Here is a 26,433-nt window from a genome sequence, read left to right as displayed (position 1 = left end):
GCCTTCGAAGAGGCGGGCAGCTCTCCTTGGGCTGGTTCAGGGCTAGACTCTGGAGCAGGCTGGCTCAGGCAGATGACCTGCGGGACTGCGGCACTGGGACGCTTTTGCTGCAGTCACGAGAAGGACTTGCCTTCAAACACACAAGGTTGCAGGGCAGGTTGACAAGGATGTCCACGGGCAGTTTGAAGCAAAGGCCACGGAGCGCTCTTTCACGCTCAGCCATCCAATCCAGTCACCCTCAGATTGCCTGTTTTGTGAGCAGTAGCAGATCACCCCTGTGCGCACAGTATCACATGCACGCATGCGCACGCACACACATAAGGAGCAGAGAAGCATGGAACCCTGGCTGGCAGGAAAGGGAGGGCGACAGCTGTTCAAGGAGGGGGAACTGCTTGGACAAACTGGCCAAAGGGGTGGATTGTCTGCCAGCTGTGCATATAAACTTCAGGTATGTAAGCACGCCAGCCCTAGAAAAACAACAAACTCGGAGTAGAAAATTCTAGAGGGTGGGCCATCTTCCATCTAGCAATGGGGGGGGGGACACTCAGGACGCCCATGCGAAGGACTGTCCTGCTAGCCCAGCCAGGACCACAAGTGAGCAAAGTCCTCACCCGGCACACATCTGGCGCGGGGATCTCAAGGAAGCCTTTTGCCTAACACACCGGAGCTTCACCTGCACCCTGGGAAAGCAGAAACAGCCAAGAGCAATTTGAACAAGCTTTACAGCAGAAGAGGAGCCGCCACAAAAGCCAGGTCAGCCCCCAATCCTGCCAGGATCCACCATCACAGCTGGAGCAGCACATTAACGGCCAGGAGTCAGAGATCCGCCCTAACATGACAGAAGCAAAAGAGGGCCAGAGATGCGCCTCACACCGAGGAGCCCTGGAGGAGCAGCCCGCGATGGCCCCCCTAGGCCGGCATCTGGCCTCCGCCGACGGCCAACCACACCCCTCCCCCGAGAAGCCCACAAGCAGCCACCCTCCCCTCTGCCCCCCCCAAACCGGGCTTCTGAACATGGAGGCTCCAAGAACCCCGAATGACCACTGTGAGGAATTTACTTCCCTCTTCCCTCGCCCTTTTGTTTTGCTGGTTCTGGGGGGAAAGCCGGTGGGCTGGGCATGTTCTCGTAATCTGTGCAGCACACAGAAAACATCAGGCACCTTACGAGGCAGGCCAAACTCCCACGAACCCGTCCACTCCTCACAAAGCCATCTAAACTGGTGGCCAACCCCACACTTCGGGCCAGCAAGTCCCGAATTCGCACCCTGGGTGGCAGGCCAACCATCTCCGGCCTGCCCAGCTTCCGCTGTCCATCGGGTGAAGCAGAGTTCCGGGGTTACAGAAGAGGGAGAAACTTCCCTCGCTGCCCACTCCCTCCACACAATACATGAGTGTCCAGCATGCTGACGTGCAGCAACGCTGGCTGGAGGGATGTTTCCTCGAGATGAGCCAGAGCAGACCCCTTCCTGGCGGCCACTTCTGCGTGGCCCCCCAAGGAGCATCCCCACACACTCCGGAGGGTCGCCTTGCACATTCCCAGGAGCCACACGATGCTCCCCCAGCAGCACCTGGCTTCAGGAGGGGCCAGGGGCAAAACAAAAGCTGGTGCCACTGAATGCGCAGGCTTCCGTGCTGTATGGGGTGGGCAGGCAAAACATCCTATGCAAATAGGTACCTCACACAAACAAAACCAAGGGGAAATCTCTCTGTTTCTTACACCCTGGAAGTATCAGAGAAATCAGGGGCAATCTGAAACACGCCTTGATCAAAATTTGGTAGGCCACCTGGAGGCATCCCTCTGCATCAAGGAGGGGGATGGGGGAGCCATGGGCAGGGCATTGGCAAAGCTGGAGAAATCCCAAGGGAAAGGAGACCCCTGTCTCGTCCAAGCCCTGGCAAACAGGCTGCTCTGTACCTTGACTAGAGGAGTCAGGGACACGGGACGCATCCAGAGACACACCCCCCCACACAAGCTCAGTCTCATCGACACTGACTGGCAGTGGCTCGAGGTATATGATGTCTACAGCATTCCCACAGTCTACAAGGGAGGTGACTTGATCAAAAAATGAGATCAGATTCATCTGGCAGGACTTGTTTTTGACAAATCCATGTTGGCTTCCAGTAATCACGGCATTGTTGTCAAGGTGCTTCCAGATGGATTGCTTTATCATCTGCTCCAGAATTTTCCCAGGGATTGATGTCAGACTGACTGGTCTGTAGTTCCCAGGTTCCTCCTTTTTGCCCTTTTTGAAGATAGGGACAATGTTAGCCCTCCTCCAGTCATCTGGCACTTCCCCCGTCCTCCATGATTGGACGGATCCAATCAAAGAGAATAGACAGCGGTTCTGAGAGTTCTTCTGCCAGTTCCTTTATGACTCTAGGATGCAGTTCATCTGGCCCTGGAGATTTGAACTCATTCAAAGGAATGAGGTGTTCCTTGGCCATATGCCTATCAATCTCAAGCTGAAATCCTGCCCTTTCAGCCTGTACTTCGCCTTTGCCAGGGGGGTCATAGACCCTCTTTTGGGAGAAGAGTGAGCCAAAGTAGGAATTGAGCACCTCTGCCTTTTCTTTGTCATCTGTTATCGTTTTGCCATCCTTATTTAATAGCTGAGCCACCATTTCTTTCCTCTGTCCAATTATCTGGGCTCGTAAGGAAGCTCCCAATCTGGTGCAACCGTTCCTGTCAACAGCAAAAGCAGTGCAGCCACAGTGTCTCCAAGGGCAGCCAATTCAATAATGTCCAGCGGCAGGGAGAGAAGTGGCCCTTGCTCCCGGCTGAGGACCCTAGGACACGAAACCCATGGTGAAGCAGGCAAATCCCCCGACAGCCCAGCCCCTTCGTTTCATGGGGCTGGGAGCAGCTGCCCCACCATCGTGGGGCAGCTCTGCCGCTCGGAGAGCCGCGACAGAGGCGCTGTGAACAAGAGCTGTTTGGAAACACCCCGGCTGTGAGCCGTCACACGTGCTGAAGGAAACAGCCTGCTTCCCAAAGCCTGCGCTGGCACTTGTTAAAGCCTTGCACAGCTCGAGACCTGCTGAAGAGCTATTTTTAAACCTCCAAGGAGAACCATCCACCGCTCCTGGAGAGGCAGCCAGAGGCTGTGGCAGCTGCCACTCCCCCAGACTCCTCAGAGCACCCCCTCCTTCGCCCAGAGAGCCAGCGGGCGGCCTCTCCCCTTGCCTGGCTCCGCTGCAGGGCCAGTGGCCAAGCTGCCTCGGTCTCTGCCACAGAAGCCCCACCCCAGTCCCCGCTGCAGCACTGTGCCAGGCACGCGGGGCCCTTGCGTGCGCAACGCTGCCATGCAGGCCTTGGCACTGCCCCGGTGCTCACTCCGCCGCCCACAGCGGGAATTCAGCCAAGGCTGAGCCCTGCAGCCGACATCCAGTCCAGGCTGCTGCAGTCCAGGCAGGCAGAAAGACCTCACTTTTAATCTGAAAGAGTTTCCAGCCCCACATGCATATCCTCACAATCAGCAGATGACAGGGCAGGGAATAGATGGGAACTACAGCAGTTCAATGGAGGTTGGATGAAATACGACTCTTCCCAAGACCATTCCGAAAGCAGCGGCCTCGGCGAGCTGGAGCAGCACAGGGTCAGGGGGCGGAAGAGGGGCTGGCCAGGGTCCCAGCCTAAGGCAACCAGGGCCAAAAGGGAAAGGCACAGGTCGGGAGGGCAGCTTCAAGCACCCCCTCCCCAGCCCCAAAGCAGGAAGTGAGACAGGGGCCCAAGTGGGGCCAGGAAAGGGGCCGACACAGAGCCTGGCTCCGGCCAGGCTGCATACCCACGAGAGGCTCTGGGCAAAGGGACCCAGAGCATTGGGACTTGGAAGCTGGCAAGGCTCTGCAAGAGCTTGGCACAGCTATCACCTCGTTTCCTCAGTCGCAGCCTGGACAGAGGCGTGAAGAGCACACTAGCTGCATTCACAAGAAGAGGCAGCCAAGCACACGCACCACGCGGCTCCCACACAAAGCAGGATTTCACCACAAATAAAGGCACACAAGCTGCAAGCAGAAACACGAGAGGGCGCAGTGTGGAGATGCAGGCCAGGCCACTCTCGGCCACATCTGAGCATGTGCCCTGGAGGAGAACAGACTCATGGCTCTGCTCTGGCCACCAATCACCACAACCTAAAGGCAGGCAGGCGGGGGGGGGGGGGTTGGCTGGCAGCTTCCATGGAGCCCACCCCTTGGCTCTCTTGCCCAATGGGCTCCACTGACAAAGGCAGGAGCTGAGCGGGGCTTCGCCACTGCCCTCGGCCTGCTCCGCAGGCAGAACGGCAGCTCTCTCCAGCCCAAGCCCCAACCTCAAACCCACGTGAGGCCAGGGCAGCGGGGAGGGAAGGAGCCGCTTGCCTATTCCAGCCTGACGCTCCATGCCTCAGAAGGGGGGACGCCCATTCACTTGGATGGCAGGCAGTAATAGGCCGCTCTACTCTAGAGCATCGGTCTGCAAGTGTGGAGTCCCAAAATGGCACACACACCCCGAAAGATGTGGAAAACAACAGCCGGCCTGCTTGACACACAAGGGGTGCCAGATCTGAAGCTGTGCCTGCCAGGGAGGAGCAGGGGAGCCGCCTTAGTCCCATGTAGGCCACGGGCCTGGCGGGCTGGACGGCAAAGGCAGATGGGCAGCTGCTGTCTGGGGTCTCCAGCAGAAAAAGGAGGGTCTTTCCAAGCCCGGCCCAGCAGGGCGGGGGACTGAACCCAGGACTCTCTGCAGGCAGAGCAGAGGCTGCTCTGCAGGGCACTGTCCAAGGGGCGCCGTTCCAGGGTGCACCTCAAACGAGGAACCGGCCCCTCAGCTGCCACAGGACGAGGATCTCCCGGCCTCTCCCCCAACTGCATCCAAGAGCAGGGCTTCTTCACGGCCAGCGGCTAGGCAAGTCCAGAGCAGCTCTTCGGGAGGCCTTGAAGGACAAGCAGTGAGCGGCTCTCGGGGACAGCCTTCTCTTGGGCTGGCCAGCATCCCAGCCAGAGACCAGCCCGCCCCACCCAGCCCACCCTCCAGGACGTGGCTCCCTCCCTTCCTCCCAGGCAGAGCCAGCGGCTGCCAGGGGCATGCAGCACTTGGACTGGCTAGACGGTGGTCAGAGCAGCAACCTGCCTTCCCACTCCAGGCACTGGAGTTTAACCTCTGCTGGTGGAAGACCTACGGGCGGGGGGGAGAAAGAGCCTGTGTGCAAGTCCGGAGCCCCGCAAGGCGTGTGCACGCACACAAGGTTCATGGCGTAAGAAGCTTCCCTGCCTCTGCTGCCCAGGAGTTCCACAGCAAGTGCGGTGAGCGAGGAGCTGGGGCTGCCGCCACCAACAGCAGGCACTCCTGGCCCAAGGCCACCTCCGCGCCCCAGGCCGCCGCTGGACAGCCGCCCTCAGGCCCCCATCAGAGGAATCTGCCTCTCCTCCCAGATGCTCTAGCCATGACAGGGATGCTGTGCAGGAGACTCCTCAACAGCTGAAACGCACCGCATACGCAGTCGTCACATCTACGACATGCGCCATGCATCAGGCTCCACTAGCCACAAACTCTCCGTGCCAGGATCTTGGTGCCAAGGGAAACCCCAGCTTTGGCTCCTTTTGCTTCCTGCTGCTCCACCCGCTCAGCAGGCACTCTGAGCACTTCTCAGCGCTCTCGCCTCGCCTCCTCCTCCCTGCATTTTGAAAGTCCAGGGCTGCCTCCCCATGCCCCCGCCCCGGCCTGCTGTTCCTGCAGGCAAGGGCTGCTCCTGGCACAGCCTGCTCCTGGCACAGCCACTGGCCCTCCCAAGACCCCCCGTGATGCGCACACAGGGCCAAATCCTGAGGGGAAGGCAAGTGGAGCCCTTCTTTGGCCACCCAAGGAAGGCCCTCTCCGTTCTAATGGCTCTTCTGCCATTTTCAGCCTTTCACAAGCTATTGACACCAGTGTTCCCCACCCCCCACCCCTCCTGCCCACAGAAACCCCAGACGGTTCCAGCTCGTACCACCTTCTCCCGCTCAGCAGAGAGCTCCTCCAGTCTGATCTTCGCCCTCTTTGACATCTGCCTCCTTTGCACTTATTCGCCTCCAGCGCTCTCATCCTACCACCATTGTTCCTTATTCGCATCTCTTAAGCCTTTTGCCTCTTCATGCATAAGCTTCACAGTCTCTTTCAACATAGGCACAGCAACCACTCAAAGCTTCCCCCTGGGAACCCAGGCCTCTGCAGCAAACATTCAGAATGTCATCTTAGCCACTGGCTTCAGCCACCTGCAGAGAAGGTCAGCAGGACCGCCTGGGTGCAGCTGGATGGGATCCTGCTGCCCAAGGATCTACTCATCCTGCCAGCAGTGGATCGGTCCTCCCACTCCCACTTTGGAGGGGGGGGGGGCTGCTCTGATCACAGCTCTCAGGTGGGATATGGTGCACCTTGTAGAGCCCCCAGAAAGAAGCACTGGGCCAGGCCAGCTGCTCGGGGAGCTGGCAAGGTGATGGCAAGACATGGCCCGTGCCACTGATGCTGCTGGGTCCCTGCAGGGTCCCCACTGAAGTTCCCACTCCCACGCACCCGCAGAGCCCCCTGCAATGTTCTCCTCCCCAGGGAGACCTCACGCCACTTGGCCAGGCGAAAAAGCGATCTTCCAGCCCAGCACCATGCATCCAAGCTGAGCATCCCTTTCCCTTGACACATCTGCTTTAGCTAAGCAAGAGTCAAGTGCGATCAGGCTACACTAGGAACCAGGGGATTATGCTCTCCCCACACACGTGTGGTGCCTAGAAGGGGCAGCTGCTGCACTGCACACTGAGGGCGTCTTTGCACAGTCCACATGTAGCCTGAGGCAAGCCTGGTCTGCATGAGGGAGAATTCCAGGGGTTCATTCCGCTGTGGCATTCCACAGAACGGAACTCCGCCGTGCTCACTGCCTGACCTGGGGAGGCTGCTGGAACACGTGAAGACACTCAAGGCCGACTGAGGGTCCAGCAGACCAGCCACCAGCCCATCGCTAGAGCCACAGCTGGGGAGGGGGCTCCTATTTCTGGCCCCCTCCCCAGCAACGTGTCACCAGCTGCCCCTCCCACACAAGAACGGCCTTCCTTCCTGCCAAATGGGAGGCAGAAGGAATGTAGGTTTCAGTAAGTTCCAGGCCAAAACACAGGCTAGAGCCAGCCATGTTGAAACTGCATCTGTTATTCAATTATGCTCATGCTATTTATTTGACGCTACGCGTGGGAGGAGCCAGTTCCTTCTAGCGCTCCGTCTGCTGCCGCCTCGCCAATCCCCCCCACCCCGGCCACCGCCGTAACAGAGTTAACGGTTGAGAGAATCAGCTGTATGCTAGGTATTGTATACCACAAGAACTGCATGTTAATATAAGCTAAGAGAAGCTCAAATTTCTACACCTTTCAGATCTAATCCAAGTAGAATTAAACATAGAATATCATTGCCTCTCCACTTATTTAAAAAAATGAGTTAACAGATATGAGATTCGCCCTGGGGCAGTTTCTAAGTTTGGGGCACTCTGAGGCCAGAAGCAAGCAGAGGTTGGGCCACAGACTCTTTGGAAAACACAGAAGTTGTTATGAAGCCCAACCAAGTTCATGCATTCCAAGCTGCCCCAAAGGTACTGAGACACACTCAGTACATTTGCAAAGAGAACCATTTCTATTTATTATCAGAAGGTGTAACCTGCCTTGCTACAAAGGAGCTTTTTAAAAACACAAAAGGATCATCTTAAAATACAAAATTCACTAAAATTGACAGAAACAGACTAAAAGGCATTTGTGCCCCAATACACCCCAATTTCTCCAGCAAAGGAGATCGTTACCTTGTCATGGTGCTGGAGCTTGAGCACCTCAGTGATGCAATGAGCTAAACTGTGAAGGGACACCGAAGACGGGAAGGTCATGGCAGAGAGGTGAGAAAAAAACGATCCCTGGGGAAGGTAATGGCAATTCACCCCAGTATTCTTGCCGTGAAAACTAAATGGATCAGTACAACCAGAGATATGTCGGTATACCCATCGGAAGATGGGACTCCCAGGTCGGAAGATGGTCAAAATGCTACTGGGGAGGAACAGAGGATAAGTTCAACTAGCCCCAGATGTGATGACACAACTAGCTCAAAGCCAAAAGGACGGCTAGAGGCCGACGGTGCTGGTGGTGAACGACGAATCCAATGTTCTAAAGATCAACACACCATAGGAACCTGGAATGTAAGATCTATGAGCCAGGGCAAATCGGATGTGGTTATTGGGGAGATGTCAAGATTAAATATAGACATTTTGGGTGTAAGTGAACTGAAATGGACTGGAATGGACCACTTCACACCAAATGACCACCAGATCTACTCCTGTGGACAAGAGGACCACAGAAGAAATGGAGTAGCCTTCATAATTAATAATAAAGTGGCTAAAGCAGTGCTTGGATACAATCCAAAAAATGACAGAATGATCTCAATTCGAATTCAAGGTAAACCATTTAACATCACAGTGATCCAAATATATGCCCCACCCACAGATGCTGAAGAAGCAGATCAGTTCTATGAGGATCTGCAGCACCTACTGGATAGTATGCCAAAAAAAGATGTTATTTTCATTACAGGAGACTGGAATGCTATGGTGGGTAGTCAAACGACACCTGGAATTACAGGCAAGCATGGTCTGGGAGAACAAAATGAAGCAGGACATAGGCTGATAGAATTTTGCCAAGACAACTCACTGTGCATAACAAACACTCTCTTCCAACAACCTAAGAGACGACTTTATACATGGACTTCACCAGAAGGTCAACACCGAAATCAGATTGACTACACCCTTTGTAGCCAAAGGTGGCAGACATCTATACAGTCGGTAAAAACAAGACCTGGAGCTGATTGTAGTTCAGATCACGAACTTCTTATTGCACAGTTTAGAATCAGACGAAAGAGAATAGGGAAGACCCACAGATCAGTTAGATATGAGCTCACGAATATTCCTCATGAATATGCAGTCAAGGTGAAGAATAGACATAAGGGACTAGATTTAGTAGATAGGGTCCCGGAAGAACTATGGACAGAAGTTCGCAACATTGTTCAGGAGGCGGCAACAAAAAACGCCCCAAAGAAAAAGAAAACCAAGAAGGCAAGATGGCTGTCTGCAGAGACACCAGAAGTAGCCCAAGAAAGAAGGAAAGCAAAAGGCAACAGTGATCGGGGGAGATATGCCCAATTAAATGCAAAATTCCAGAGGTTAGCCAGAAGAGATAAGGAATTATTTTTAAACAAGCAATGCGCGGAAGCGGAAGAAGATAATAGAATAGGAAGGACAAGAGACCTCTTCCAGAAAATCAGAAACATCGGAGGTAAATTCCAGGCAAAAAATGGGTATGATCAAAAACAAAGATGGCAAGGACCTAACAGAAGCAAAAGAGATCAAGAAAAGGTGGCAAGAATATACGGAAGATCTGTATAGGAAGGATAACAATATCGGGGATAGACTGGACAGTGTGGTCAGTGAGCTAGAGCCAGACATCCTGAAGAGTGAGGTTGAACGGGCCTTAAGAAGCATTGCTAATAACAAGGGAGCAGGAGATGATGGTATCCCAGCTGAACTGTTTAAAAGCTTGCAAGATGATGCTGTCAAGGTGATGCGTGCCATCTGCCAGCAAATTTGAAAAACACAAGAATGGCCACCAGATTGGAAAAAATCAACTTATATCCCCATACCAAAAAAGGGAAACACTGAAGAATGTTTAAACTATCGAACAGTGGCACTTATTTCACAGGCCAGTTAGGTAATGCTCAAGATCTTGCAAGGTAGACTCCAGCAATTCATGGAACGAGAATTGCCAGATGTACAAGCTGGGTTTAGAAAAGGCAGAGGAACTAGAGACCAAATTGCCAATATCCGCTGGATAATGGAGAAAGCTAGGGAGTTTTAGAAAAACATCTATTTCTGTTTCATTGACTATTCTAAAGCCTTTGACTGTGTGGAACATAACAAATTGTGGCAAGTTCTTGGTGGTATGGGGATACCAAGTCATCTTGTCTGCCTCCTGAGGAATCTGTATAATGACCAAGTAGCAATGGTAAGAACAGACCACAGAACAACGGACTGGTTTAGGAATGGGAAAGGAGTACGGCAGGGATGTATACTCTCACCCTACCTATTCAACCTGCATGCAGAACACATCATGCAACATGCTGGGCCTGATGAATCCAAGGCTGGAGTTAAAATCACTGGAAGGAACATTAACAATTTCGGATATGCAGATGATACCACTTTGATGGCTGAAAGCGAGGAGGAGCTGAGGAACCTCATGACAAAGGTGAAAGAAGAAAGTGCAAAAGCTGGGTTGCAGTTAAACCTCAAAAAAACCAGGATTATGGCAACCAGCTTGATAACTGGCAAACAGAGGGAGAAAATGTGGAGGCAGTGACAGACTTTGTCTTTCTAGGCGCAAAGGTTACTGCAGATGCTGACTGCAGCCAGAAAATCAGAAGACGGTGACTTCTTGGGAGGACAGCAATGACAACTCTTGATAAAATAGTTAAGAGCAGAGACATCACACTGACAACAAAGGTCTGCATAGTGAAAGCAATGGTATTCCCCGTAGTAACCTATGGCTGCGAGAGCTGGACCATAAGGAAGGCTGAGCGAGATGCTTTTGAACTGTGGTGCTGGAGGAAAATTCTGAGAGTGCCTTGGACTGCAAGAAGATCAAACCAGTCCATACTCCAGGAAATAAAAGCCAGACTGCTCACTTGAGGGAAGGATATTAAAGGCAACACTGAAGTACTCTGGCCACATGAGAAGACAGGACACTCTGGAGAAGATGCTGATGCTAGGGAAAGTGGGAGGCAAAAGGAAGAGGGGCCAACCAAGGGCAAGATAGATGGATGATATTCTGGAGGTGATGGACTCAGCCTTGGGAGAGCTGGGGGTGGTGACAGCCGACAGGAAGCTCTGGCGTGGGATGGTCCATGAAGTCACGAAGAGTCGGAAGCGACTGAACAAATAAACAATAACATACTCAAATTGCGAAGTGCTGTGGAGCCTTAGGAGTGCCTTCTCCCATCCACTGAGGCCTTCAGAAGAGAGATACTGCTTCATGCGTCTCCCCTTCCAAGAAGTGAAGGATTCCCTCCCCAAAGAGGCCCCCAAGCAACTCCTTTTGATTTTAGATAATTGGTAGGAAGTATATCTATTCTGTCAGGCATCTGGAAATAGCGTATTGCTCATGCTGCACAACACTTTAGGTAGGGCTTTTTATGTTGTTCTTTAATGTATATTTTATTTATTAAACTATTTATGGGTACTTTACAGGTGGAAGAACTATTACTAAATATGTGAAATAAACAAAAGGCTAGGGACCAGAAACAGGGAAGCATCCCAGATTCATTACCTGGTTCAACATCCATAATTTAGGAATATTGGAAGCTTCCTTACATGGAGTCAGACCCTGGGTCCATCTAGCCCAGTATTGTCAACAGTGACTGGCAGGAGTGGCTCTCCAGGGTTTCAAGCAGAAATCTTTCCGGACATTAAAATGTTAAGTATGCGCGATTAGATGCAACTCAGCAGTGAACACTTTCTGATGCTGTCCTTGGTGCTGAACTGTTTTCACCCCAACAGCGTTCTTGCCAGGAGAAGACAGATCAAGTGACCATCCCTCAGGCACAGAGCCTGCAGCGAGAAGCTGGAACCACAGCCCCAAGGCAAGAATCAGCCAAGAGACCCTTCCTTCTAGCTGGGGAGCCAGAATGCACTTCCTCAAAAGTCCTTGGACCATCACAGAAAACCACACAAGGCCAGCCCCATTGCGAAGGTGTAGGGCCCAACTCTTTCTGTCTTGTAGAAAACAAAGGTGCCACCACTTGGCAAGCTCTCCCCCCTTCCTTCCCTCCCTCCGCTTGAAGTAACAAACAGCTGAAATGGACACCAGCTCCTTAGGAACTCAGCCAGACCAGGCCCCTCTTCACACCTCCTCAACAGGAACGGTAGGAATATACACACACACACACACACACACACACACACACACACACCATGGTTCTGCCCAAGGGGACCAAGGAAAGAGGCAACCGCGGGTTCCCAGAACCCAAGGCCAACCATGCTAACCACAGCAGCCTTCCCCGTTGAGCAAGAGAGGTGCGACCCCAGGGCTTCTTCATGGGGAACCCCCAGAAAAGGCCACTCTGAGCTCCTCAGAGGAAGAGCAGGAGAGCCATCAAGAAGAGCACATCAGCACAATGTTCCACGGGACTTGGCCGGTACTCAGCCCCCAGCCCTGCTGGTCTTTGCAAAACCAACATCGGCCAGCACTTTGCACAAGCATCCCCTATCAGGATGAGGTGCCCACACGGGGAAGAGGCAGCAACCGTGAGAGCCTTTCCTGGGCTCTCTTCCCAGCAACTGTAGCTCAACGAAGGGGATTCTGAACCAGCCAACTGCTCTGCCCCCTCCGCACACACGCTCCACTAGGCCTGTCTCACCTGGGTGCCTTCGCCTTCCAGCCGAGGGGGGCGGATGCTGGAGAGGTGGACAGTTTTGTAGTCACCAGAGTTGAGTTTCACCACAATGGCATCTGCATTGAGCACCTGCATCACCTGAGAACAGAGAGCAACAGGGGCCAGAGGTGAGAACTGCTGCTGAGACCCAAGGGCACCGCACAGCTGCGCCAGGGCAGGCATCACCAGGCCACCCACGTCCCGCCAGCCACATCCCAACAAGGCCCAGGCACTGGCCCCAGCCTCCCCCATGATGCGGGGGGGGGGGGGTGTCACCTTAGCAGTAGCAGGTGCTGACCAACCCACACTCCATGGCTTGTTTCATGGATTGTTCCCACAGTCTTCAGAAGCTTATCGCCAATGGGAAAGAGGGCCAAAATGAAAAGCAAGCATCATCGGTGAACGTGCGCACCGCAGAGGAACACATGAGCCTCCCGTATTCAGATCCAGCCAAACTGGTCGGCAGCAGGCACTGCTCCAGGAAGCCTCTGTTGGCTCTGCTGCCCAAGCCGCTTCAGAACTGTGCTTGAACCTGGGACTTCTGGCATGTAAAGCCATGTGCTCCCCCACCCCACCCCGGGCCCACCTGCTGGCATTTTGTCAAAGGTCCAGGCCTTTAAGACGCTGGCTTCCAGCACAGCGAGAGGCAGATTTTGAGCCCAACAGGTACAAGAGGAAGGAAATCAGTGCAGCTAAAGCCACAAGGCTCGGTGAGCCATGAACTTCGGGGAGGCCAGCCAGCCTTCTAAGGGGAAGCCATGCTGCTCCAGTCCTCTCCCGCAGGAGAGTAAAGCCGACGCTGCTGCTGTGGCCAAGGAGCCGCCAGACAAGTGTCAGAGCTGGAGATGGGAAGCCATGTCCAAACCGGCTGCCATGAAACTCCCGGAGCAGCCTTGGGCACACCCCATCTCTCCACCTAGATCCTAAGAGCCTAAGAATGAAAGAAGTGCCCTGATGCTGGATCAGACCAAGGGTCCATCCAACCCAGCATTCTGTTCACACAGTGGCTGGCCAGCTGCCCACAGGAAAGCCACAAGCAGGACAGGAGAGCCACAGCACCCTCCTGCCCATGTTTCCCAGCAACTGGTGTACATGGGCATACTGCCTCCGATACTGGGGCAACATAGAGCCATCAGGTAGTACTGGTAGCCACTGACAGCCACATCCCTCAGGGATTTAGGAGAGTCCAAAACACCTTCCAAGCTCCACAGCAGGGGTAGCACAAGGGACCATCCTTTAAGGAACAGTTTATGACAAGATCAACAGGAAAGGCCAATAATTCCCTGAGAATCCCAGCTGGCAGATTCGGGACAAGGGGAGGACTCCATCCCACCCACCTTCCCCCACATGCCCTTAGGATCACCTGGCCACTCAGAGGTTAGAGGAACCACTGGCTCCTCAACTCCCACCCAAAAGAGACATTTGGCTCCTTGTCTTAAGAGCCTTCTCCCATGCCAGACTGCCCAGTCCTGAAGATCTTCTGGAGGGGACCTTTATCCGAGACCGCCACCATCAGAGGTGCGTTTGGTGACGCCACGAGAGAGGGCCTTTTCAGTGGCCACTCCCTGGCTTTGGAACTCCCTGCTGAGGGAGGCCAGGTTGGCTCCCTCTCTGCTGCCCTTCCGACGGCAGGCAAAGACTGCTTTAGTCAAGGAGGTCCTTGGTGTATAAGTGCGTCTGTGGGTTGGCTGCTGTTTGTATTCTGTAAGTGTGATGCTATTGTTTTATTTTAATGTGTTGCTTCACTCCAGCACATCTTGGATCACAGGACTCTCTCAAGAGCACCTGTCCCAGAAATGGGGCTCCCACGCATGCCACACAGAAGACTTCTTTGCTCATGTCCTTGCACCATTTGCCCAGCTATTACCACTTGTGCAGGAGGAACTCTGAGGGCCTGCCTTCCCAGCTGGCAGAGCTGGGCCTCCTTGCAGCAGCCAAGCAGAAGGGCAAACAAGCAAGGGAAAGGCCAGCTCCCTCTGGCAGAGCCCCTAGCCAGCCCCCCGCAGAGCATCATGCAGCCTACAGTGAGTGGGAGGGGCTCAAATCTGGCAGTGCCACCCACCCAGCCCTGGCAGCAAGCTTCCCCATGGGGGCCAGAGGCACACACCCACAGGACTCTTCAGTGCCTCTGGAAAATGCCAGAGAGAAGTGTGCAAGAGAGAGACTTCTGCCACTGACAGTGCCATTGCCCTGGGAAGACCACCTCCTCCACCACTGGGTTGGGGAATATTGAGATCATATGCTGCAGATTTCAGACAGGCACTTGAGACTGTCTGAGCTCCTGCAGCAGGGATTGGCCCCCAGCAGGGGACGAGCAAAACAGCAAGCACTGCCAGGACCCGTTCCCACAAGCAGAGGGAAAGGCCAGCAAACAGCTTGCGGAGGTAGTTGGAAAAGGCTGCCTGCCAGCTTTGCACAGAGAGCGCCCCCACCCCTGCCAGGGACATGCACAGCCTGCCAGGCACATGGCAGCCCTCTGGAGCCTCAGACGGCAAACACACGCAGGAGGCTGCTCAAGCTACCCTTGGCTCGTTGGATCACCTGCCAGACATGCCCCGGCCTTTTCAGTTCCCTGGGAAATCAATCAAGTCCCATTCGAGTTGTCACAGTATAAAACACAGGCATGACCAGCCGGTGCCCACCAGAGCCTGGCTCAGGAGTAGCGCTCGCCGAGACATCTGGGCAACGGCAGGGCTGCCCCCAAAGCGGAAGGATGCAGCCCTTGCTGTGCACCCACGCGCCTCCTCAACGCACAAAGCAACCAGCGCTCTCCCATGCCTGGACACGTGCACAGAGGAGGCACCAAGCCCCCAAGCAGGGCCCAAAGCGGCAGCTGGCCCCGAGCAAGGACTGCTGAAGTGCTGAGCATGCTGTGGCACCGTGCAGAGGAAGCAGCTGGCAAAGAGCTGGGGCCATGACCGGGGGCGGGGCGACTATACGCTCAGAAGCAAGGCACTAGCCCAACCCTGGCATGCAGGAGCCAGTGAAGACGAAGCCCAAGGGGGTGCTACCGCCACGGCGCTGCCCCACAGCCCTCCTGAGGCCAGGCAGGTCCACAAACAGCTGCTCCTAGCAGCGCCTCCTTCACACCCATGATCTCCACCTTGAAGACTCTCTGTGCGCCATTCGGCCCTCTCACTTCTGCCCTCTGCCAGAGTCTCAAGCCGGCACATCAGCCTCTCCCCTCCTTTGGACCGGTGCCCGCTTCACAGCCTGCCCATTTGCTTTGCCTCCACGGACGGACAGACAGCCAGACTGCTGTCCTTTCCACACTTGGAGTGGCCACCGTGGTGACCTGTGGACACTCCTTGCCCCGGAGCTCAGACAGGCTGGGCCCACACACTGCAGCGCAGGCCAAAAGCAGAGCCAGGACCAGCCACTGCCAGCCCTGCTGGGAAGGGGGTGCTTCCCAAGAGGGGCAAAGGCACCACAGAGGAGCAGCATGCTCGGCTGCCGCAGAATGGCGGGGCTCTCTCCTCTCCCCCAGCTGTGGCCACAGGTGTTGTGGTATTCTTGTGACAAGGGGATTGGGGGGGGGGGATTAAAGCACCAAGCCAAGGATGCAGCACAGCCCAGACAAGTCCCAGTGGGGTTCAAGGCTGCAGCTGCACCAGCCAACATAACAGATGCGCAGGACTAGAACTTGGGTTTGGCCAAGGACCATCGACGCGCAGATGGCTCAGGAGAAAAAGCAAAGTGCTTCTTCACACCACACATCCCCTCCAACAAGGTGTGGCAACAGCCACTGACCCCGACAGCTGGAAAGGGAGGTTAGACCAGCTCGTGGAGATGGGGGAGGGTTATCCACACTTACTGCTCAAGGTGGCCAAAGCAGCCTATTACCTGCAGAGGCAGCCTGCCGCTGAACACAGCTGCCCGAGAGGGCAGACACAGGAGGGTGTGGAGCACTGTTGCCTTCATACCCTGCTTATGGGCTTCCTGGAGACATACAACTGACCACTGCCGGAAACAGGACACTGGGCTAGACCCACCTGATATGCTCTTCTGCCCATACATCCCAGGACAATGCACACTTATCCCATCTAGAAAGGATACAGCCCAGGAGCTTAAGTCTAGGGTGGATGCCTCCTTGAGCTGAAGCAGAGGTTGCGGACATGAAGACGCCTGGAGAAGAATCCAGGAACTGCCCAGCCCATCACATCAAGGCCCACCGCTGGGAAGCTCATCCCACCTGTTGCCCCCAAATGGGGAGGTCCCATGCAGCTCTCACAGCCAATGGTGGCGGCGCAGAGCTCCATCCAGAAGGAATTTGCCTCCTCTTCCCAAAAGCCATGGAAGCCGGTGGCCATCAGCCAACATTGAGGCAGTGAATTCTGCACGGAGTGACGTTTCTGCTTTTCTTCCGTCCTGGACCTGCTGCCAAACACTTTCACTGGGTGACAGCACAGAGTTCATTAGATCCCCAGAATGACGCTGAACCAACCACTCATTCCCTGCACGGTCCTCTGGGACAGCCTGCAGGCAGCTGCTCCCAAGCAGAAGGCTGGCTAACAAAAGCGGCTTGCCTCTGCTGCAGCAGCTCCTTCTCAGGTCTCTTCATGGGGAAGGGAGTCACAGCGCCCCTCCTGCCAGGCTAAGCAGTGGAAACATGATTTCAGTGAGAAACCGTGCATCACTTTAGAGAGCCATTTGATATCCTCAGTTTCAAGACAGCCTCTTAAGGCTCCTTTTTTTCCATTCTTGTTATTGCACCGCTTTTAAATGCTTATGAAATGCTTTCGAAAAGCTTTCAGAATGACTTTGTTTTACAGTAAATTACTACAGTAAATTACTACTTCAAAGCATCCTGTTCAAAGTGGAGCCAGCTACTGCTACATTCCTTGCTGTGCTGACTGGCAGGGAAGAGGAGATGAAGACAACTGGTGCAAGAAAGGGCGCACACGCATGCAGCATTCACCCCAAGTGTCTGGTGCTGTACAAAGACTAGGCAGCCCTAGCCTAAAACTGGCCACACACTCCAGGGAACACATGGCAGAAAAGCACCACTCTCCACCGAAATGACAAGGGGAAGGAAGCAGAACAGGCCACTGTGGCAGGCGGCAAAGTTTCAGAGGGAAGTTCAGCTAATCGTTCTGAAGGCAACATGCCGCCAAGCAAACCTGAGGAGACAGGGAGAGCGCTTGCACGGCGCCCGCTCGCTGGACTGCTGGCTAAGCAGAGAGCCGGCTTCCACGCACACGCCCCCTGCCCCCCCAGTCAACACTCTGCCTGCTCCTCGGGGCACGGGTGTCTACATGGTCGCTGCAGAGCGCACGGCAGAGCCCAGGCGCACCGGGTGCAAGGGAGACCCAGCCGTCACCGAGCGGGAATGCCTCCGCTCCGCATCACGTGCTCTGGTTCCAGGGCAGTCTCATGGGCGCCAGAGGAGTGGAAGGCAAGATGGCCATTGAGATGGGGCGGAGCAGGACCAGGGAACAAGCAGCCTTGCAGACAGAGGCAGGGAGCGGCCTGCTGGGGCAGAGCCATTGCGCAGCCGTCCCCGCCACACCCGACCAGCCTGTCCAGCCTGCTGCTCGTCCCAGTGCAGCACAACGGCGAGGGGGCGGCTCACTTCTCCTCCCGCCCACCCTCCCACGCTGCTCACAGACTGCTTCTGAAGATGGAGCTGTCATGTAACCCTAGCACAGCCAACAGCTGTTGGATTAAAAACCCAATTAAAAACCCTACAGGCTACTGACCATCTTGTGGCATTCCATACAGCTATGCTGATCCTCTAGTTCCTTCCTCTACTTTCTGTAGGAAGAAGTTATCTGACACACAAGTCAGGAATTTCCTGGAGGGGCCATGTTTTGCAGAATTTGTCTCCCAACAAGTGTCGGGGAAATTGGAGTCCCCCATTACTACTACATCATGCTTCCTTGAAACCTTGGCTATTTGCTTTTCAAAAGTTTCATCCTTGGCTTCTCCTTGGTTGGCTGGCCGGTAGTAGACTCCGACCACCAGGTTCCTTTTATTCTTTGCTGCATTTATTTTAACCCAGATGCTCTTGATGGGGCTACCAAGCTCCTCCTCCTGTGTTTCTGTGCAAAGACATGTATTTTTCACATACAGTGCAACCCCACCTCCCTTTCTGTTCCTCCTGTTTGTTCTGAACAAGTTACATCCTTCAGTTGCTGTATTCTGGTCATGGGAGTCATCCCACCAAGTCTCAGTTACATGGATCAAGTCATAATTTCCCTCCTGTATTAGGAGTTCAGGTTCATTCTGCCAAGCCGCCTGTCTGCCCTCCACTCAAGCTCAGCAGAGGTCAAGCGGAAACACATTGATGCCTGGCTGCCACCCAAGCCCCGGAACTCGCTCTCAGAGGCAGGCTCGAGGGGGCCACAGGGCTGGGTGGGGGGCGTTCCTGGAGAGCAGAGGGAGCGAGGGAGCAGGGTGGAGCGCGCTTCCCAAGCCGCCCAAGGGCCTGTTTCCAACGGCTCCGCTCCAGGCCCAGCCGCCCCCGGCGCACACCCAGGCAGCGCAGCGGTGCCATCTAGTGGCCGTGTCCAGACTCCCGCTGCAGGGCAAGCCTGGCGGGCCGCTGCAGGGCAAGCCTGGCGGGCCTCGGAGCCTGGAAAGGCCTCCCCATGTGCCCAGTGCCCAGCACTCCCCCGGTGCCTCGCGCTTCTGGCGGCTGCTGCACAACACGGTGGAACACAGGGGTGGCCACCCAAAGCCCTCAAGCCCGAGCCCTCCTGCAGAGGCTCCAGCAGCCGCTGGAAGACTCCTCGGCGGAGGAAGAGCTGGTGGCCAGGACCCCTCTGCGCCAGTGATGCATAGGGCCTGCAAGCAGCCCCGTGGCGCTGGGCTCCATGAGGGCATCACCTGTGGAGGACAAGGACTCTGGCTCAGAGGGGGAGGAAGAGAAACCCCCAAGCCCCCAGGAGAAATGCCGCCTGAAAAGACGAACTCGGAAGGAGCACTAGACTGAGCCGGGGGCCCCTCGTGTGAAAAGGGCTACTCGCACGGAGGGAGCTTGCACACAAGGACGACCTTTTCGGGTGCAGTCACCAACCGTTCACAGCCGAGGTGTGTCTCTGACCGCCTCTGCACAAGAACAGCAGCGAAAGGCCAAGTTGCTGGAAAGCACACTGACCAGGCCTTCATGAATCCAGCCTCCCTTGCCTTGCCTCCCGATCACAGGTTTGACCGATTCGTGGCATGAGCACTTCTGGACTGGACTCCGACTATCCTCCTGCCTGCTCCTTGCCTGCTGTGTTGCCTTAGAACCTATTTGCCTGTGACCTGGACTGTTAAGACCTTGCCTGATCCCTGCTTGTGCTGACCACCTTGGAACTCCTGGACCCTTGAATCTGCAACTGCTAGGCTCAGACTCTGACACACAGAATGAGGCTAGACATTGGGCCAAGCTAAATATGAATCTGTGCATCTAAACAGGGACCTGCCCCCATCACACAGAAAGAGGCTGAAGTGGCAAGAAGGCAGAGCCGCACTCTCCCCCGCCAACGGGTTACCCCCTTGAGCCTGCCCCCTCAGGTGCTTCTCAGTGGAAGCGAGTTTGGCTGGGAGAAGAGTGCTGTGAGAGGGGGAATGTGGGGATGGTTGGCACTAGCCTGGGCCATTTGTGCCCCAGTCACTTGCAGGTTGGATCACTGCAAGGCATTCTACTTGGGGCTCCCCTGGACATGTCAATTGGCTCAGAGTGCTACAGTCAGACATTTAAGGATCCCGTCATTGTTCCTGCCCACTTTTAAGGACGCCCTTAAGCCCCTTTTTATTCCAGTGGGCATTTTCTAGGTCAGAAACTGTGTGAGGATTTATTTTGCTGCCCATGGTGCTGTTTTAAGATGCTGTTTGCCCAGTGCTTTCGTTGTTCAAATTTTATTTTAATCTGTTAGTTGATTTATATTTTTTATTACGTAAGCCACTTTAACAATGACTTACCACAGAAAGGCAGGATAGAAATGCTGAGAGAACCCAGGGAAACCATCCACCCTCCTCCTGGTTCACCACTTTGCCAGGATGGCAGGGCTCGTGTCTGGCCAACCCAGGGCTGCAGCTACACTGAGACCCCTGCCTCAGCCATCCACGTAGGCTCCTCCGCTCAAGCCCCTGGTGCCCAGAGCTGCAGCAGAAGCAGCACACCGCTCACCAAGCCCAGGGGGAGGGGCCTTCATCAAGGGAGATGCAGGGTGGGACTGGGCCAGGATGCCCTGTGCAGTACCTCGGCCCCCTTGCAATTCCTCGCTGGAGTGTCACGGCTTCTCCAGCATGCTGCTGTGGCCGATCTCAAGAGCACACGATGCTACGAGCACAGAGACACCCGCCAGGGCCCCTCCTCACCCTAGGCAGGACGGAACTCCAAAGGAAGAGGAGGACGCATGCCTTACGGCGGGGAGGCTCCCGCTAGCTGGGAACCAAGGGCCACGTCAGAAGGCACAGAGACCGTGGTTCTGGCCAAGAACCGTCTCCGCTGACTCTGAGGCCTTGGGCGGCAGGGCTTCCACAACCCGGCTCATTGCAGGTGCCCAGGACTGGACTCAAGGCCTTCCGCCTGCCAAGCGGGCGCTCCACTCCCGAGCTCTGGCTGCTCCCCGGCACTTCTCTGTCTCCCAGCTCACCCACGCAGGAACGGCACCAACATCGTTGCACCCCAACCAGCACAGCAGCAGCACGAGCTGCATCCGCACAGGGCAACCCGACAGCACACAAAAGACATGGTCGAACACCGCTGCAGCCACACAGGTTGGCTGGAACGCTCTTTATGGTAGCGGTGCATTTTAAGCCCTCCCTCCGACACCCTGAGCAACCCCAGGATGGGGCCCACCCCACTCAGGCACTGCCTGGGGACCCCCTCAGTGATGTTACAAGTATGCAGATTATGAGTGCGTAGTTGCAGATATGCATTCCCTGTTATGACTCTGTCTTAGTGCGCGTACGTCTAGCGGGAGAGTGGGATGAGTGACAGGAGGAATGGTGGATGTGCCTATGTGAGATGACTGGCTGGGTGACTGAAGGGGGGAATGTGTGTGGGGTACCTAAGGAGGGCGCTGGGCTTGTGGTGTTCCGACAGGGTTTGTTAGGAAGAACTCAGAGAGAGGGATACACAGACAGACGCTTTAAAAGTTACTGATTTACTTTTACACACCCTAATGCTGCAATTAATAAAGATGTCTGTGCTTTATAGAACCCTGCGCCTTCTGCTCTTGGCTACAAGAGGGCAGAACAAGACAGGGAATGATATAGGTTACAGAATAAAGCCAGGGTGTCCTCACAGCTCGAGGACAGAGGAAAAGGGGCTGGACCTGAGCCGGAAGGGGCTGGCAGCAGCGTTACTGGGTGTGGCGAAGGTGCTGCTTGCTGTGGGAAAGATTTGAGAGGAGTCCTCACGGGGAAGAGGCCGAAGCGCCACGGCCACAGCCCAGGGCCAGCCCCCTTGCCCTGCACAGCCCCACCCCTCACCTACCTTAGCCACAAACTGCTTGTCCTTCTGGTCCAGGTTGGCTGTTGGGGCTACATAATCCCTCCAGATCCGCAGCTTGCGTTCTTTGGCGTACCTGGTGTCCAGCAGGAACATAAGGAGAGGAGAGGAGAGGAGAGGAGGAGGAAGCAGAATGTGCACCCCAGCATGGCCACCTCACCCCTCAGGGCTGCCTCTCCCCCAGGACCCCACCCTCAGGGGCGCCTGCCCCATTGTATTTTTAAACAATGTTTTATTGTATAACTTTACTGTTTTAAATTGTACTGTTGTACATCGCCCAGAGCGGCCAGGTGACCAGCCAGAGAGGCGATTAAGAAATTTAATAAATAAATAAATCATAGTCAATTAACCAAACCACCTTTAAATCTGGATATCAATAAAAAGTAGTTTACTTCGTTTTTTAGCATGAAGTATATAGGGATGTGCCCCAACACATATAGTCTTAGGGTTGGAGAGGCATTCCCCCCAGTGTTAGCAAGCAAGAGGAGAATTCTTATACGGCAGCACCCGTCAGTGGGAGTTTTTATAAACACAAGCATTTCTAAAACTAAACTGTGTTCAAGATGTGGCCCCAAGAAGAAGATGTCCCAATTAATCAAGCAAAAGGTTTTCAGTCAGTTACTCCAACCCATGAAGGGATTAAACCCGCCTTCCCCAACAATGCAGGCTAGAGGGGGGTGGGAGCTGTAGTTCAACAAATCCAGGAATAACAGATTCATAATATGAAAATATGCTCTTGCTGGTATTAATTAGTGCGATTCGAAATAAGTTTGAAAAAAAATATCCAAAATGGGAGTATGCTGGAGACCAGTCTAAAAGATGCCCTCCTGAATTGCTGTCTTTTATTGCAATTTCCAACTCTGTATGTTTGTATTGTGGGATTACAATAAAACGGAGTACCTCATATTCAGAAGTTGCATGCAAACACTGAATTGTACTTCTGTGGGCATTTCCATATTCTTGGCAGCTGCAGTGCAGCACGTCTGGAGGGCCTGGGGCTGGGGAGGGCTGGACACCGTGGCCCTCTGGAAAGAGCTTCCCTTCTGCTGCAGCCTCCCTGGCGCTAACGGGGGGGGGGCAAGGGGGCCGGCCCTGGAGCTGCACCTGCCACCTTCCTCCCAGAGCCCAGCAGAGGGAGGGAGAGACAAGACGCACCTTTCAGCCGCTCGCAGCTTCTCTGCTCCTCGGGTGTAGACAGCAATGGACCAGTCAACACAGCGAGCAAATCCTTCCTTCAAGAGCAGTTCCGTGATGTTCCCGTTCTGAGGCCAGGTGAGGAGAGATAGCAAGGGTCAAATTGCCACAACAAGCCTCCCGCCCCTTCTCAGCACACCACGGCCCCCACCCCAGCTCCCAAGGGCCACTCCCGCACCCTCAGGGAGCAGGCTACAAGGCCCCTGCCTGTCGCCCGGCTGTTTCTCACGGCAGACCCCCACCAGGCACAGGGCTGCCTCGCCCAGCCCCACAGCACTGCCTCCCTCACCTTCGCACTGCTCGCCCCGTTCAGGTAGCCACACCTGCTGGCCGGAGAGCTGGCACCAAGACAGTTTCTGCCCCTCTGTCCTGAGAGCCCCCAGGAGCGGGTTTAGATACAGGGAGGGGCGAGGGGCTCTGCAGCAGGGCTGGGCCTCCGCTGTGCCTTGTGCCCTCTGTGGAAGGGGGGCATCCCCAGGGGGGCATCCCCAGGGGGGTCTCCTTTGCCCAGGTCTCTGGTAGGGAAGCTGCCCAGCCTCTCCTCCCTGAGACCCCATGTGCCCCTGCCTCCCCGCAGACGACCAGGGCCTGGCTGCTGCAGTCCTCGCCATCCTCAGGAGCACAGGGGCTCCCAGCCCGCTTCAGTGGCACAGGCTGCCCCTCCCGCTCCCTCCTTGGACAGGCGCCTGCTGCCCCCCCAACACACACCTCCACACGCTTCGCCCCAGCATGCCTTTGGGATGACCCCCAATCTTCACACACAGCCACCTCCCCAGGCACACAGACTGCACTGGCCCACATCCTGGCCCTGCCACCCGTGGCGCCCTCCCACAGCCCAATACAGGCCTGCAAGAAGGGGCCCCCTGCATCTTGCGGGACCCTGGGGAGATGCCATGGACGCAGCTGGGGAGGTGCCAGTGGGAACTGGCTGGAACGCGCCCCCCCCCGCCCAGACCAAGTCACGCGCTCCGCACCTGCCCCCCCCGCCACTTGCCGGGTGGAGGAGGGTGCCCAGGATGTTCTGGTTGTGGCAGCTCTCCAAGACGATCTGCACGTCCCGCTGCAGCAGCCGCGACTCTGTGAAGAACTTGGCTTCTGCCGCAAAGGGCTCCGGCGTCTCCGTGCCGTCTGCCTCCCGCTTGAACGTGGGGCACTAGAGCAAGAGTGGCACCGTCAGGGTGGGACTTGCATGCCAGTGGCAGGCCCGGCTAAGAAGGATGCCCCCCACTGCCCCTCCCATCCCTCCCTACTGCAGAGAAGGGCCCGGCTGCTCCCCTCGGCTTCAGCACCAGGACAAGATGCCAGGACAAGGCTCCATCAGGCAGGACAGGGCCGGCTTCCTGGCAGAGCACCCGTTGGGCAGGCGGCTCCCCACTCAGCAGCGCCAGAGAGGCCCTTCTCTCAGAGACGGGACAGCAGCTGCGCCAGGACCCCAGGCACAGAGGAGGCCCCTGACGCCCAAGTCGGCAGCAGCCTCACAAAGGCCGAGCACAGCCAGCAGCAGAGCAGCAGGACCAGAGAGCTCTCAGGGAAGCAACCCTAACCCTCCCCCCCGCCCCTTCAAGACACTGCACAAGGCGCTGCAGGGCAGGAGAAGAACAGCCGGAGAGTCCGCGGAAAAGGGATCAGGCACCAAGGGCAGCGGCTGGTGCACACGCCTTCCTCCGGAACACCGGGAACATTCTCCTGCATGGAGATCGCAACCTTGCACAGGGGCAAATTCTCTGAAGCCTTGGCTCGCTATAGGCTCCAGCAACAACTGAGCGGACAGACGCTGCCACCGTTACTTTAATTACTACCCACCAACAGATGACATAATGGGAATCCAAAGGGACTTATCAGTGAGCGCACCAGCCGGCCCTTGGGCCAAACGCTTCCCCACAGAGCACCACAAACCAAGCGGTGGCCGGTGGTCAAGGGCTGCACCCAACCCTTCCTCTTGGCAAGAAGTGCCAGACCGCCACAGCATTGCCAGTGACACACGCACACACAGCCCTCATCTTCCACGTCCCACGCTCCCTCAGGAACAGAACCCCACAGCCCCACTAGACGTGCTCCGGAGAGGCCGCCCTTTGGCCTCCTGGTGGCCTGTGCGATGGACGAGGTAAAGCGTGGGCAGGGGCGCAGAGCTCCCCTGAGGGGTCATGGAGGAAGCTCACCTTGATGCCGGAAAGCATGACCGTGACCAGGTAGTTGTCAGGGAGGAGCAGGGCTCGGACCACGCTGCCGTCCCGGACGTGCTCAATAATGGCTGCAAGGAAGACACCAGGCGCTCAGCCCACCCCGCCCAGCCTGACCCACAAGGCAGGCACACGCCGTGCGCGCACTCAGCAGCTCCAGAAACGGCTGTGCGTGGCACACCAGCAGGGCCCAAGGCGGCTGCCTCTGAGCAAGCCCTGCCCCTGCAAGAACCCCCCCCACACACACACACCTCCCGCCACAGAGGGCAACTCACCATTCACAGGCTTCTGGTGCATGGAGTCCACAAAGTGGCGGGGGTTTTCCAGGGAATACTTGAGGTCCCGGACGGTGCGAGAGCCCGTCCCTTCGCTCCACATCCCCTTCTTGGCAATCCTCGCCTGCTCTTCCAGCTCAGCCAGCCTGCTCTGTTCAGGGCTGGGGGGAGAACGTTCTTCCATCACGCCACGGCCCAAGGCAGTGACAGACAGGGGTGCGGCCCAAGGCCTGCCCAGCCCTGGCACAGCCCGCCCCCCGGAAAGACCATCCCTAGCCCCCCTGCTGGACTCCCCGCATGCAGCGGGTGCAGGGGGCGCCCGGTGCCTCCGCGCAAGGTGGGTGCGCTTACCTGCCCAGACAGAGGCGGCCACAAGGCCACTCCTGAAGAATCCCTCCCTGGCCCCAAAGGCGGCTGTCAATGTCCCCTTCCTGAGCAACTTCCACACACTCTCAAGGGAGCCTGGTTATCTGGAACCATTTCAACCTGCTCTCAGGCCTAGTTTGGGCACAGAAACTGCCCTGGCTGCCCTGACGGATGACCTGTGCCAGGAGAAGGACAAGGCGCTTGAGCTGCTAAGTCTCCTGAAGCTCTCGGCCGATTTCAATGCCATTGACCATGGCATCCTCCTGGACAGGATCTCTGCGTTGGGAAGTCTGGGCCTGTTGTCTCTCGGTGGTTTCAATCCAGCCTGGCTGCAGAAGACGGTGCTGTGGGACAGCTGCTCAGCCCCAAGGTGTTCTGCAGGGTTCCATCCTGCCCCCACCCCCACACACACTTTCCAACATCTACACAAAAAGGCAAGTTAGCCACCTGGGGAGTTGAAGTGAGGCACCGACACTACATTGCTGGCCCCCAGCTCTGTCTCACTTGTTCACAGGTTTCAGTGAATGA

At 55.9% G+C, this 26,433-nt stretch overlaps 1 protein-coding gene across 3 annotated transcripts in view; it reads right to left on the bottom strand.

The window, feature by feature from the left end:
- SND1 (staphylococcal nuclease and tudor domain containing 1) overlaps window positions 1-26,433 on the bottom strand; it is a 355,633-nt gene that overhangs the window by 308,736 nt on the left and 20,464 nt on the right. For all 3 annotated transcript variants that reach the window (XM_084808775.1, XM_084808776.1, XM_084808777.1), the window contains 6 exons: window positions 25,540-25,700; window positions 25,244-25,335; window positions 24,079-24,237; window positions 23,046-23,152; window positions 21,876-21,966; window positions 12,431-12,544 (listed from right to left, as the gene is read on the bottom strand). In XM_084808775.1, coding sequence (XP_084664901.1) covers window positions 12,431-12,544; window positions 21,876-21,966; window positions 23,046-23,152; window positions 24,079-24,237; window positions 25,244-25,335; window positions 25,540-25,700 — 724 coding nt within the window. The remainder of the gene's footprint in view (window positions 1-12,430; window positions 12,545-21,875; window positions 21,967-23,045; window positions 23,153-24,078; window positions 24,238-25,243; window positions 25,336-25,539; window positions 25,701-26,433) is intronic.

This window comes from Heloderma suspectum, chromosome 7 (assembly GCF_057233095.1).
Source record: "Heloderma suspectum isolate Gila_16-S chromosome 7, 16-S_ref, whole genome shotgun sequence".
Taxonomy (NCBI): domain Eukaryota; kingdom Metazoa; phylum Chordata; class Lepidosauria; order Squamata; family Helodermatidae; genus Heloderma; species Heloderma suspectum.
The sequence above is the reverse complement of the archived record's forward strand: the minus strand, read 5'-3'. Positions and strand labels throughout refer to the sequence as shown.